We start from the raw sequence: 15,491 nt of genomic DNA on the forward strand, positions 1-15,491 counted from the left end.
AAATATCTCCATTGCCTACTCCCTCCTTCCATTGCCCTTGGCCTTACCTATACCCAACTACCAGAATTTTGGGGGTCTTCCTTTGAGCATTTCAGAAAGCCAATTCCACACCTTGAAAACTGGAATTCTAGTGATTGATATTCCATGTGCTTTTATTGTGTGTGATAGCACATAGTTCATAGATAGACATGTTCTATAGAACCTGCATGCATTATTGTAATTATTAGTTGAGCACCTTAAAAGTTGGTAAAGTTCCTTCATAAGTGTGTTCTTTTTGAAAGGTTCATTATATCAGATATACTAAAAAAATAATGTAAGACCAGTTCATTTATCTGTTTATATGGAAAAGCCAATCACTCAATGTACCTAATTTGCAGAAGACAGCATGAGCTTCGTATTACTGAATGCACATTGGATAGATGAGAAACCAGTCCATTGTTTAAAAACTAAATCTAAATCTACAAATTAAATATGTAACTACTATTTATCCAAGTAAAGTACCTAATTTCAGCCTAATTTGGATATAAATAATATTTTCACATTTCAAAGGACCTTAATTACTGGGGTTGATTAATTTGCTTGAATATCTATTGGTTGCAGTCCCTTTTGATAATAGGAGAAAGGAAACATATTCTGGGCCAACTCTGCCAGTAACTAGTTTTATGGCTCTGGCAATATCTTTCAGCATCTCAAAGATTTCTCTCAGGCTTTTCCCCCATAAAATAAGGAAGATTATTTTAAAGACCTTTTTTATTTCAATTCTGTGATTTTCATTATTTAAATGACTACCTTTTGAAGTTAGTTATTTTACTGAGAAAAAAATTGACATATGTATACATATATCTTTGTAGATAGGCATATATATAAATAACTAGAGGCCCAGTGTATGAAATTCATGCACTGGGGATTGGGTCCCTCAGCCCAGCCTGCACCCTCTTGCAGCCCAGAACCCCTTGCTCCTTACTGCCTGCCTGCTCACTGCTCCTTAACTGCTCAGCTCGCTGCTCCTTAGAGCTGCGGAGGAGGAGGGAGAGGCTCCTGCCACTGCTGCTGCGCTTGCCAGGTCAGTGTGCATCATAGTGATTGGTTGTTCTCGTCGTTACACCCTAATTGTCGCTTAGGCTTTTATTATATAGACTAGAGGCCTGATGCATGAAATTCATGCAAGAATAGTCCTTTGCAGCCGTGGCAGCTGCTTCTATCCCTCCCTTGCAGCCGCGTTGGCTGCCTGGATCCCTCCCTGGCAGTTGGGGGCAGCTGCCTGGATCCTGCGGCTGCAGCCCTGGCTTCATCCCAGAAGGACTTCTGGCCTAATTAGCATATTACACTTTTATTATTATAGGTATGTAGATATATATCTCAAGGGCATTTCTCATTATGCTTTCCCCTCTTCTTTTCAAAATACAAGACTTCTGAAGAGTAGCAATTGAAATTTTGGAGTAAGAAGAAGATTCTTACTTCACCCTTTATAGTTGGGAAATGTCTTCTGTAACAGGTAAAATTTAGGAAGCATAAAGAGAAGTAGGTGAGCTCTCTTTACAAAGCTCTGGGTCTCTGAACTGATAAACATAGTATCTTACTTTACTTGTTTATCAGATTTGAGAATCTGAGCCCCTTTTCAACCATCTGGATCAATGTCCAAAATTTGCCATAATCTCTCAATTCACTTTTAGTGAAAGGAATGGTTATTGGGTGAGCTGTGGCCTCCTACAAATAACCTATTCTCAGGCTAGATATAAAATTATATATTTTAGAGAAAAATCAACTGAATATTCATAACGTTCTGTCATCTTGTAGTTACTCTGCTCTTTTCTTGTCTAAACAAACCGTGTACTGTATTCCAAATTCAAATAGAAAACATTATTTCTTTCTGATGGTATGATGCACATTTGGTATCCTTAACAGGGATGCTACTTTTTTTTTTTTTAACTCGATTTTTGTATGTTTTTTGAATGGTAGTTTTCTGATACAAATGTTGTTTGGATTTTTTTTAATGTATTGTTGTCTGACTTTGATCCAATATTTAGGGATTTTCTTACTTTTGATTTACAGTTTCCAGTTTCCCACCTGACTGTTGTAGCAAGAAAACAAATCTAAAAAAACACTCAATATTTCATAATTAGTTTCCTTTTTTTTCCTTTAGCCAAACCAACAACTTTATCTCTTCCTCTGACCCCAGAGTCACCAAAGTAAGTATTAAGAAATGTAACCATTTTCAGAAAGGGAAGGGGGTTCTAATACATTTGGCTACAGCAACTCCATTTCAGTTTGTTTTTATAAATGTGCCATATCTTCCAGTGACCCCAAGGGTTCCCCATTTGAGAACAAGACTATTGAACGAACCTTAAGTGTGGAACTCTCTGGAACTGCAGGTAAGCCTTACATTTCACTTGCAATTGTGTGTGTGTGTGTGTGTGTGTGTGTGTGTGTGATGAATATATATTAAATAGATTGTTTTCTTTATGTGATTAATGACATTAATAGAGAACAAACAACATTGGATAAGAAGTTGTCTATAAATATTTCTAGTTGTTTACTTTCTTTAGGAGAAAATATTTATTGTGTGTCAGACTTGAGCCAGAGTCTGGTGTATACAGGGTGGGGCAAAAGTGGGTTTACAGTTGTTTGTATGGAAAATAATACAATCTTACCTAATAATAGACAAACATGTAAATTGACCATACCTCCACTATGCCCACAGCCAATCAGGAGTGAGTATGCAAATTAACCTGACAAAATGGCGGGTTAATTTGCATATGCAGGTTGGAGCAGCCAGGAGGGGCAGGACGCCTGCTATGAGGGGGAGGGGGCAGCAGAGGGAACTCCAGGAGTGGTGCTCCAGCCGGGAGCAAGGACTTGCAGGCTCCTGGGTGGTCCGGGAGCAAAGCTAGAGAAAGGAAGGCCTATTCCTGCACGAATATTGTACAACGGGCCTCTAGTTATTAATAAATAATACAAGAATAAACTGTTTTGCACACTCACAATTATAAACCTACTTTTGCCTCCCGCACCCCCCCCCTGCTTCCCCCATATGTATTACTGCTGTGGATTCTCAAATAACCCTATTTCAGATTAAGACACCAAAATTTGAGTAGTAGGAGAAATGAACATTTACTGATATCCTTCTCAATAAATGTGCCAGGCAAGTAATTGGTTTGGGCTAATTTCATAAGACTTCATAAGGATGGTGGTAGTTTTCTCATTTTTTAGGTGAAGAAATAAGGTTCAGAGATGTTGAGTAACTTGCCCAAGATCACAGAGCGAGAAAGCAAGGAACAAAGGTTTAAAGCCAGGTTTACTACTTCTTGATGCTTCACTTGGAATGTTTTCTCACTCTCTGGTGTGCCTAATAGTGCAATGCTCTCCTCTGTATGTTACCATTTTAATATCTTTTCAGCAAAGGAGAAAAATGAAAATATACCCATTCACCAATACAAAACGTTCTTATATATATTTTAAAGAAGAGCTATTTCCTTCACCATTTGGACTTCTGAACTCATTTAGCCAGTCTTGAATTCACATACTGAAGAGGAAGGAGCACTAAAAACTTGGACTGAACTCTGAGAAACTTACTAAACCAAGAGTTCCAAAGCAGACTTCTGATTTGGTTGTAAATGGTGTCTTTGCACTGAGCTTTAAGTTTTGGGACTTGAACCCCACCAGAAGGTGAACCTTAGAATGTCTGAACAAGAAATTTCTAGGCTCTGGCCATTGCTGATAAGGGTAAAGGAACAGTAAGTTAAACAAGATGCTTTCGACCAGAACCACGGTGCCTACATGCACCGTGGTCATTATCGCTAAGTTTAATTTCACACTTTGAGTTCCTTAAATTACCTCCATATGAAAGGTCTATTGCATGATCGCATGATTTGGTAAAGCAGTAGAGTAGTTAATTTTATGGTATTTACATATATTTTATATATGTGTATGTGTATAAACTCATATATATACATATATACAAATATATCTTTAAATGCATACACACATATACATACATATATATTTGCCTATAATCATAGACATACATAATTGCTTAAATGGATTATAATTTACATATATGATTATAAGTTATTCTTTTGTGTATATACTACGTGCAGTAGAGGTCTTCATATCCGACCAATGAGAATGAGTATTTGGTGGTTTTAGCCAAAGTGTTGATTAAAGTATACATTTGTCTTGTCATTTTACTTTTGCTTAAAACATAAATATACATTAAAATATCAAATTTTGGTGGAAAACAGAAACCTTTACTTTGAACTTAAGTAGGCAAACTGGGGGGAATCATTCATCTTTCTGGCACAAGCCTCACTAATAATGCATTGTAGTTGGTCCCATTTTTTGTTTCTTACTTTTTGAGAGAAAAGAGTTAAAGATATTTGTGTGGTAGTCTTAGTGTAGAACCATTCTAGATTTTTATGACTTTCATATAAATTACAATGATAAGACCTCATTTTTCCTCAGTGTTTTTCATTAGCCCCAATCTACAACATTTGACAGCCCTTTGTTTAGGCTTTATGGGTCTTTTTATAGAAACAACTTTTTTGCTAATATTTTATTTACATGATATTTTATTTTCTCACATAATTTTAGTCACCAGTATAATGTACATTAACTGGTTTGAAAAAATGGCCTCCTTTGACAAGTAAACTGAAAAAAATCTATTAACTAAGAATGTTCAGAATGTTGTATTAGTCAGTTACTTTCTTTTAAAGAGTATTGAAAAAATTTCCATGATATATATACCAAAACCAAGATTTGTATTAAATAAATATTTTTATTATTCTTTAATTATAAATAATAAACTTTACTGTAAAATGTTAATAATATAAACTGGTAGAAAATTTATTCATGGTTCTAAGATACAAAAATATCTATGCCATTGTTTTCTATGGATATTTTTATATATCTGTGATCTTTTTGTATATATTCATATATATGTGAATTTGCTTCCCCAGTTTTCCATTAATATTTTAATAATGAATTTTTGTATTATCATGGTCCTTTATTATAATGCTTTTAGGATGCTATATAACCTTAGTTTGAGTAGGTACATCTAAATTTACCTATTCATACTGTTATGCATTTTGGTTGTTACTGCAGTGGACATCTTCATTCATAAATGTCTTACTCTGATTTTCTCAAAATAAATTTCTAGTAGTTATTCATACTGAATATAAGGACATAAATATTTGGGGGCTTTGTGATATATATTGCCACATTGCTTTCTGAAAAGGGTATTTCTACCTGTAATCCTATTAACACTCTTTGGATATACTTGCTTTATTTCCTCCTCTATAGCATTGGGTGTCTTTGTTTTTAAAATGTTTTATTAATTTATGTGTATGAACATATCATTTATATTGCATTTCTTTTATTAGTGAGATTATGTTGTTATAAAAAATCAATTAATTTGGGTTTTTTTACCAGAAGTTTGAATGTTTCTCTTATTGATAGATAACTAATTTTAAGCAATTTAGTCATAATTTTGATAGATAGTGGCATACACTATTGAAAGGCAGGTAGAGATTTATCGAACATACTTTAAAAATACTTATAATCTTTAAAAACATATACAGTGGATTTATTTCTGTCAGTGTACCAGAATTCTTCTACTTGTTTAAATCCCTTTTTCTTGGTGCTTTGAAAGATTATTGGCTACAATGGAAATCAATTTAACAACATATTTTTCATGCCTGCTCTATGCTGGCAATATGATAGCTCTTGGTTGATGGATGCACAGCAAGTGTCAAACAGAGAGACTAATCCATGGAGCATAGTACCATAGTAGATGCTAGTAAATGTTTTTCTGTTTAAGGTGTGGGCTTATAGGCTGTTTGGAGAAAAGAACACATTGTATAAGAAACATGAAGGGAAAATATCATTTATTATTATTTATAATGTTCAGTTACCTCCTAAGAAAGGTGGGCACAGGGGGTATTTTTAGTTTGTTTAGCATGGTGGTTTTAAGTGTGAAGATGCAAATCAGAGAAGCTGTGGTAGGCCAAATTGCATTGCATCAGAGAAGAAATTTAGAGCTATAGGAAAAGAAGGGGTGAGGAGGAACTTGGAGGATGCTGAGGAAAGCTGGAAGGAGTATAGAACGTGCATGGAGGGTGATGTATGGAGGAGGAGACTGGTGGAGGAGAGTTTTGTTTTGCTTTTTTGGCAGAGATATTGTGGATCTGAAATGTGTGATGTACATGATCTCCATCTCCACTAAAACCCTTGAGTAAAATTTGTTGTGTAGTAGTGTTTGGAGAATGTGACCAACACCAGTTATGCCTCAGAGAATCACCAAAGAGAGGAACAAAGTTATCAAAGGGAACCCTGTAACATGGCTTCAAGTTATATATAATGATTACAGAAGATTGAAAAGAAATACAAAGTCGGTTCAGGACTGAAAGAAGCATTAAAACAATCTGATTATACAGTGAGTGAGTGAAGTGATCCATAGAAAGGAGTTTGGAGGGAATTGGGCTCTCCACGCGGTAAATTTGGGAGCCTTAAGGGAGAAAAATATGTGTATCAGATTTTGAAGTATACAGGTAGGAAGGGGAGAAGATATTGTTGGAGTAGAAGCAAGAAGGAAGAAAATCAAAGAGATGTTTAGGAGAAAGGAATTTGACAGGGGCAGTAAAATCATCAAGGAAATATGCAAGATAACACAAGTACTTTCCCTCCTTCATCTTTTTATTTCTAGAACATTTTTCAATATCCTTAATCTTTTCTAGGTCTGAGATTCCTCAATTTTAAAGCCCTATTTATAATTCCCAGATGAAATTACTGTCTGACTCAAAGGACTAAATTATAGGCTCAAACTTAAAATCTCCAGTATTCAACCATTTTTGACATACAAAAATGGCAATTTCATGTAGTTTAACCTGAACCAATACACTTTATAAGCAGCAATGCTCCAAATAAAAGTAATTTATCTTGATTTTCAAAAAACAGACAGTGTAGCTTAGTGAAGCTGTGAGGAAACTTGGCTCTGATACGGGACTAAGCTAAGTTCAAATTCTGAATCTACCCCTATCTAGATGTATGGCTTTTGGTCAATTTAGGAAACTTTTGTTATTCTCAGGATCTTTATGCATCAGATGAAGATGATAACTATACCTGCATTTTATTGAGTCACCATGAGGATTAAATGAGAAAAAAACATGAAAAAGACTTGGTCCAGTACCAGCATATATGTGTTCAATAAATATTAGCTATTTAACTACTACATTAACTTCATGTACTAAGGACATTGCACATCTTTTCATCTTTTGATGATCTTGACCTGTTTCCTTAAATTGACTTAATGTTATCTCCTCTTTGGCACTTTAATATATGAAGTTATATGTTTTTATGGCAAAATCCCATTAATTCCCCATGAAATTGAACATATACTGCTTTTTGTGTGGGTTGGGATTTACCAAATCAAAGTAGAAAACGTCCTCTTTGATATTCTCTCTACAACAGTTACTATTGCTACAAATTCTACAGCGTAGGCACTCCCTAATAGCACCACACAGACATCATCTTTTTTACTCTCTGCCTAGTCAATTGTTGAGGAAAAAGTTTTATGTTGATTCTAGCTCCGTGGTGAACCTAGGGTTCAAAGCAGGTCTGTCTGACTAGACATTATGTTTCTTTCCTGAAGCCTGGATTTTAAAGATAGTAGTCGACATCTGTTATGTTAAATAGGTTTCATTTCACTTGCCAAGTGTCATTGATTGGTATTGGCTGCCAGGAGCGTTGTGTTGAGAAGGATTCTAAGGCCAAGTCTGTGCTCAGTAGGAATGTCATGATCAATTAGTGATGTCTGCCATAGGTGCAGCAGGGGGGGTGGACAGGGTAGAAACAGCATCCGTGTTGTTGATTTGTTTATCCTGGGTCTGCAAACTTAATCTGTTGGGTTGTGGCAGAAGAATCATATCAAGCTGTTGCCCAAGCTTTTCTGATGTCTTGTTTTTCTTTACTCTCACGAATTTTAGTGAAATTTTCCAAACATTTCAGGGGATATATAAAGAGTCAACAAAATTCTAAGACCTTCTGAATAATCCCTCTGTCCCATCTGCAGAGTCTTTGGGAAACAGGAGGGATGAGATAGGAAGTTTGCTTTAGTAGGTGTCGCCAGCTGGTCTGACATTGTGATTGTCCCAAACTAGCTCATTTGGGCTGATAAAAGAAACACTTCTCTTTTACAGGTGTAAAAGCTAATGTGATTTCAAAATAGCTGTTAGTAAAGCAAGATGAGAGAGAAGAGAATGCTCTTTTGGCAGACGGCATTCAACTCTATCGCATATGGAGATTTTCAGAGCACTAGACTTTCTGTTTCTCAAATGGGAATGGCAAAGCAATGTCAGCTGAACAAGATGATGGTTTTAACCACAAGATAGGGAGAAATTTGGTTAGGGACCAGAGTGACTGACCCCCAAATTTCATGGCTATGTATATGCACATGCATATGTAAGTTGTTTTATTGTTATTACTTTACAAGTAATAAAAAGCAATATAACTAATTTATAACTAATTAGGGAAATGAGAGGAGCAACATAATCAGCAATCTCATCCCCCTAACACACTGTCTTAGCCATCTTTTTCTTCCTTTGATATATTTTCCCCCCATGGTTTTGATGATAGTGGGCGTATAATTTGGTCTCATTTATTTTTCACTTAATGTTTTTCCTCGGTTTAAATGGGCAATCATTCAAAGTGCACATCAATGGACTTGCATTTACAAAAACCCACTCATTAACCAATCAATTTTTAACTTTTTAGTCTTCTTTTATGTGGAGTTTTATATTTTCTTTTTTAAACTTCCCACTTAAAAGTTCATTGTGCTGGATGGGATATTGACAAACAGCATAAATTTGCTCTGCCCTGTCTGTATATACTTCTTTTGTATGCGACTTATCTTTGGGGAAATAGACCAAAGCAAAATATGAGCCGTGGTCATTAGTTTTCAAAGGAAAAACCACAGCATCAGAGAATTAGAAAGTGATTTTGACAGATCATATAATCCATTCCTGGGCCCGAAGAGTTCAAGGAACAGAGACCCAACAAATTCCCTTTACAGCACATTGCAACGTTTGCCAGCTCTGAGTGTCAGGAATTCCTTCCATATTTCAAACATAGCATTCATTTTCTCTGTTTAATCTCATTCATCTTGACCCAACATTGGGAAAGATAATTTCTTTGTTCTGTTTTCTTTCTGGAAATGGTATTATCATGTTTCTTTAAACAAGAATCACAAAGCAATTTCCTTTCCCTTATTAGCTTGGGAGGCTTTGGTGGCAGACACCTGGAAAGCCGGGTCTTTTTCATTCTCACCCGGCTCCCATTCCTGCCCCTGCTCTATGGGAGAGTGCACAGGGTCAATGATAAGATCTTCATCTTCCCTGAGCAACAGTTGGGGAACTAGTCACATGCCACAGGAATGTTCTGAAGCTTTGCTGCAAGGCCGGTTTGTTCCCCTGCAATCAGGGGTGATATAGGAAATACTTAGAAAAGTAATCGGGGCAGAGGCACTCTGGGCCAGAGCAGGGTGCGGTGAGGGGCGGGGGGTACCTCTGTGTCTACTGTTAACACTTTGGTTGCTGCTCTCATGGAGCTCCCAGGAATCCTGGGGGTGGGCAGAGGGCATTAGAAGAGTTTAGATTAAGAAATATTCTAACAATTCGTGTAGCAGTAACAGCTCATACTGAGCATCAGCCTTCCCTATGTCCTCTTGACACCTCCTCCAAGTTCTCGAGGCCCAAAGTATGTGAATAGGACAAGTCACGCACTTCTCTTGGCCCGGTCCTCCTTTTTTGGTGAGTTTTTAAACATACAGATACTCATCTTCCCGTTGTTTTTCCTTAAGCAACATCTGAATTGGCGTGCGACAGAAGAAAAATCTCACTGTCAAATACACTCCAAAGCAAGTCCCAGATTTAGCAGGAGATTCTGTAAAATGCTGTAAACTATTGCAATAAAGATCCCGCTGCAGTCATTGGGTGGATAGTGGAGCACAGAAAACAGAGCAGAGGACTCGCCATTTACCAGAGTCATTCAATTAAACAAAGAAACCCAAAAGAGAACTCCTCCAAGAAAATCGTTTTATGGCACATAATGAAAAACAAAACAAAACAAAACTTGCCTTCCACTTTTTTTTTTTTTTTTTAAATCAAAGGGCTGTTTAAAAAGATGACTGTAGAGTGTGCGCCACTTCTCCCGGATCTGCTGTGCAGAAGTGCGTAAGTGTGAGTGATGTAGAGGTACTTGTTTATTATAGAGCACATTTCAATGCAGTAATCATAAATATTGCTAAGGTTGTGCTCTGTTGAAATATGACCTACATACTCTTGATTGTTTGTGTTACGTGATTTGTCTGACACCCATTACATTCTGGGTAATAGCAGCCATTTGTTGCTCTGCACAGCAGGCTCTTTTGACAAAAGAAAATAGGCAGCAATAAAAAAGCTATAGGCTGAATTACATTCTGCACAGAGCTGCACTGCTGAGAGTTTGTGCAAGTGTGTTAACAATGCTCTGAACTGCCTCTTGTCAGCCTTCAGCCTGTAATGGCCATCTGTCCTCCCATAAATCTGTCGAAACCTGCTAAGTTCAAGAGAGAGCACGGAATATACCTTGTACTGTCAACACCAAAGTGTACACATTCCCCAGGAAATCAACACACGGGAAATAATCTGGAGGTTATGGGAGGCATTAGACTGTTGGTTTAGGCTGGTGGGATGAAATGGAGGGTCCGGCGATTAGTGGGAAGATGAGCAAAGGTAGTGGCATAAAGGAATTGGTATTGACTGCCCTCCTACCACAGGGGAAAAAATCTGGGTACAGGAGATGGGGTGAGAGAAATCCAATTAGTTTGGGTGCAGCAAGGGGTCCCCTGTCCCATCAGCCGCTCTTAAAAGTTTGACACTATGTGGAAAGAAAAAAAAAAGTGCTTCTTACATTGTTGTTTTGCTTTGGGTTTCAACTGTCTCTGGAAATAGATTTTCAATTAGGCACTGGTGGTTGGAGGTCTTGTGAGTCTTAAGATTTCTCAGTCTTGCTTGAAGGCACTCCCTGATTAAAGATGCTTCAGTAAACAGTAAAAAGTTTAAGGAATTATCTGCCTGTCCAGCTGGGCTCAGTGGTTGAGCGTCAACCTAGGAACCAAGAGGTCACAGTTTGATTCCTGGTCAGGGTCCCTGACCTGGTTGTGGCCTCAATTCCCAGTGTGGGGCATGCAGGAGGCAGCCAATCGATGATTCTCTCTCATCACTGATGTTTCTATCTCTCTCTCCCTCTCCCTTCCTCTCTGAAATCAATAAAAATATGTATTAAAATGTAAGGAATTACCTAAAATATTTTCCCCTACCCACCTACTCACTAATCCTAAAGTAACTTCCATCCACTAAGCAAGAAATTATTGGTTTTAACAAGTAGTGCCCATAGAAATTTACAGCCCTGATAGTTTCACTCCCAGAGTCTATTTGGTTAACTCAGGGAGTTTTTATACATTTTAAGCACATATGTAAAAACATACACTTACTTCAAATTTTAAAGACACATTTTAATTTTGTCTCTTTATTACAAAGAACTGGGGCGTTGTCTCTGAAACACCAGCGGCTGGTGTGGGTAGCATCCAACAAACAGTAGGAGTTCAGCGACTGTCCCTTCAGTTGCCAGAGGCTGCCCTGTACGTGAAGGAGGCGAAAGCCTCTGTTTTTAACTCAAAGACTCTACAATCAAGGTATTGCCACTCCCAAGAGCAACTTGAGAGTCACTTATTTAAGTGGTAATGAGCTTAGGTACTAGGACAAGGGTTTCACATGTTCAAGACTAAAAAGGATTTCTATATTTAAAATCCCTAGATAGCTGAGTTATTTTTAGAACTAGTCTCTCTTTAATAGTGGCCTAATTTGGTGTTTCTGAAGTTTAGGGTTTCTTTTCATAAGCCTAGAATGTCTGTCAAAATACATGGACCTGAGTAGGCGGCAGTGCGCCTCATGGGCTCTGTAGGACAGTGGCTCTCCATATGTGGTCTGTGAACCAGCTCATTATAAATGTTTAACCAGCTTCCCAAGTGATCCTTGGGCCACTGAAATGTGGGGTTCACCAGTGAAGGAGGATCTAGAAAAATAAAAACCAAAAAAAAGAATACAACTTTTTGCAAAAATAAGCCCAAGTTTTTTGCAAAAATAAGACATCCTCTTAAGAGTTTATACTCTATTTGAAGAGACAAGATATAATTCACATTCAAAAAAGACAAGCAAGACTATACAGCTATCTCTGATAAGTATCAAGTGGTTGATCCTGGCAGTAACTTATTGGAAAAGTAAAAATTACCTTAATCTGAGGTGTCATGAAAAGATTTATAGAGTTAGAATTTTAGAATGTTGAATGTCATTTCCCCCAATTCAAGGGCTATGACATTTGGAATATTTGCCTGTTATTTACTCAGCAAAGATAGATTATCCAGCATTATTTCTTTGTGCATTTTAGCCTTCTATGAGAAATATTTGAGAACTTGTCATTTCTTTGCTGGGTATTAGTATCTTTAAATTTGTTGCCATGGTAATTGAAGGTAGCACATGGTAGAAATCAGTATGTGTGAATGGGCAGTGCAGAAGGTAAAGAAACGATAAAAAAAAAGAAAAAAAAGAGAGAGAAAAGAAAAGATTGACCACATAGGAATTTCTAAAATTGAGTAAAAGACATATTTGTCCATGAAAAAGGGAAGAAAGGAGAGTGTGTCTCAGTAACCTGGGTGATTCATTCAATAATATGTCACCTCCTTATTATCTATAAGCAAAGAGGGGTTGGCAGAGGGACTGTTAATAAAGGGAGGCTTTTATGAGACTCAGATATTTCTCTCCTCTGTGTGTTTGTATTTCCTGGTCTTTCTGAACTTTTCTGGGATGGATTTCCAAAGTGAAACCACTTTGCATTTTTGTCCCCTTTCTTCCCACATAAGGCAGAATTAGCTATGCATAATAAAATTGCCAAAGAGTGGCAGAAACAATTTCATTTTAGGTAAAATGTCAATTTCTTCCATCTCTTTATTGTAAAGTACGAGAGAGAGGCAGCGTCTTTCTGTTCATACCAAAATGTCACGTGGCTTTCTGTGACCTACTTGGTTCTCTCTATATAAATACACACACACACACACACACACACACACACACACACACTTTTTTTTCCAGTAAGGTAGAATTTCTCTGCCTTTCCTTGAAATATGCAGTTGCCTTAAGTCTAACCCCAGGCTTGTTAGCATACTTGAAGTTCTTTTTTGCTGAATAGCATTCACCCATTCTTCTAAATAGAAAGTGTATTGTAAACTAAAATGTTCCCTCCAAAGCATGAAGTCATTTGAACTCCAGTCTTCCCTTTTTCAAAGTTCCTTGGACTCAGAAGCTGTATTGCAATTACCCTTTCTCAGTCTAAGGGGATGAGCATCACCTACTCAGGGGGGGACGCTTCGTGAGGCAACTATACTTCATGGACTCTCCCACAGGGACTGCTGATGGAATTTCCTGCCCTTCTGTAGAAAATCACAAAAGGCAACAAACAACTGATGGGGTTTCCCCCTTTTCCTTTATTTAAAAAAATTTAAATTAGTTAGTTGCTAAAGCTTGGATTCCTTTCAGTCCTTCAGCCTCATAACCTGCCCTAATGTTGAGCTCTAATAAAATGGTCCCCTGTCACTGCAATAATTCATGTTACTGTTCACTTTGGTTTCTGCTGCAGAACCATATTTTAGACAGAATGTATTAGTTATGCTTACAAGAATGTATTATACCTACATTAGCCACGGTTTACTAAGTTAATGAACTGTGGCGACAAAGAATTGTTGCCATCGAGTTGTAGAGTTGTCTAGTTCCCTGCATTCATATGTTGTATTTTACTGAACTTACCTCCACGTTGCCTATGTCATTCCCGCATTTGCCATCATCTATTTTTTTTTTCTTAAGTTTCCAAATTCTTTGGCTTCACCGGTAGATTTCCTTGATTTAACAAAAATCCTGAGCCACTTGCATCCTTGGCAGCATTCTTTGCATACAAAAGCTATCAAAGCTGTTCCATGATTCTCCTGAGCCCCGATGCGTGCATTTTCCATAACGCAGAGGATGCGATGCCCTTGAAAATCTGACCTTTGGTGGTGCCTGGTGCCTGGAGGCCGGGAGGGATGCATTAATGCTTCCTGGAAAGCAGGTCTGTTAGCATTGGTGTTTGAAATACACAATATCATGACTCGCACAGCTGCCTGGCACAGTTGATCCATCTTTTCTTGGAGACAGGAGCTTAGGGGGGAGAGAGTCATTTTAGCAGGTGTTGTCAGGAATTTAATTTCCTTCTTTTTCACCCAGTTTTAACCATTGTCTGAAATCTCAGTAAAGTTAGGAAAATGTATCCTGGCATTTAAGAACATTGTCTCTTCTCTCTTTCTCTCCCCACCATTTTTTATTTTATTTTATTTTTTTTGCCTTAGGCCTAACTCCACCCACAACTCCTCCTCATAAAGCCAACCAAGACAACCCTTTTAGGGCTTCTCCAAAGCTGAAGTCCTCTTGTAAGACTGTGGTACCTCCGCCATCGAAGAAGCCCCGGTACAGCGAGTGTCCTGATACCCAAGGCAACAACTCCATCAAGAAAGGGCCTGAGCAGTCTGAGTTGTATGCGCAACTCAGCAAGGCCTCAGTGCTCACCGGTGGACACGAGGAAAGGAAGGCTAAGCGGCCCAGTCTACGGCTGTTTGGTGACCATGACTACTGTCAGTCAATCAATTCCAAAACAGAAATACTCATCAATATATCACAGGAGCTCCAAGACTCTAGACAACTAGAATACAAAGATGCTTCCTCCAGTGGGCAGGGGCAGATTTGTTCCTCCACGGATTCAGACACTTGCTGCATGAGAGAGACTCTGCAGGGGAGCAAGCAGGTCTCTCCTTGTAGCACCAGGAAACAGCTCCAGGACCAGGAGATCCGCGCCGAGCTCAACAAGCACTTCGGTCATCCCAGTCAAGCTGTTTTCGACGACGAAGCAGACAAGACCAGTGAACTGAGGGACAGTGATTTCAGTAACGAACAATTCTCCAAACTACCTATGTTTATAAATTCAGGACTAGCCATGGATGGCCTGTTTGATGACAGCGAAGATGAAAGTGATAAACTGAACTACCCTTGGGACGGCACGCAGTCCTATTCATTGTTCGACGTGTCCCCTTCCTGCTCTTCCTTTAACTCTCCATGTAGAGATTCCGTTTCACCACCCAAATCCTTATTTTCTCAAAGACCCCAAAGGATGCGCTCTCGTTCAAGGTCCTTTTCTCGACATAGGTCATGTTCCCGATCACCATATTCCAGGTCAAGATCAAGGTCCCCAGGCAGTAGATCCTCTTCAAGGTAAATCTTGTCAAAACCCACCCAGAGCATAAGGCATTCTCAGGAAGTAAAACAAACAAACAAACAAAAAAACACCACAACCCACCAAAACCAAAAACATTTAAACCCACA

At 38.1% G+C, this 15,491-nt stretch overlaps 1 protein-coding gene across 1 annotated transcript in view; it reads left to right on the forward strand.

Annotated features, from left to right (window-relative positions):
- PPARGC1A (PPARG coactivator 1 alpha) overlaps positions 1 to 15,491 on the forward strand; it is a 100,900-nt gene that overhangs the window by 63,749 nt on the left and 21,660 nt on the right. The window contains exons 6-8 of the mRNA XM_079768994.1: positions 2,144 to 2,189; positions 2,299 to 2,372; positions 14,465 to 15,380. Coding sequence (XP_079625120.1) covers positions 2,144 to 2,189; positions 2,299 to 2,372; positions 14,465 to 15,380 — 1,036 coding nt within the window. The remainder of the gene's footprint in view (positions 1 to 2,143; positions 2,190 to 2,298; positions 2,373 to 14,464; positions 15,381 to 15,491) is intronic.

The sequence above is a fragment of the Cnephaeus nilssonii genome (genome assembly GCF_951640355.1).
Source record: "Cnephaeus nilssonii genome assembly, chromosome: 1".
In the NCBI taxonomy this organism is placed as follows: Eukaryota; Metazoa; Chordata; class Mammalia; order Chiroptera; family Vespertilionidae; genus Cnephaeus; species Cnephaeus nilssonii.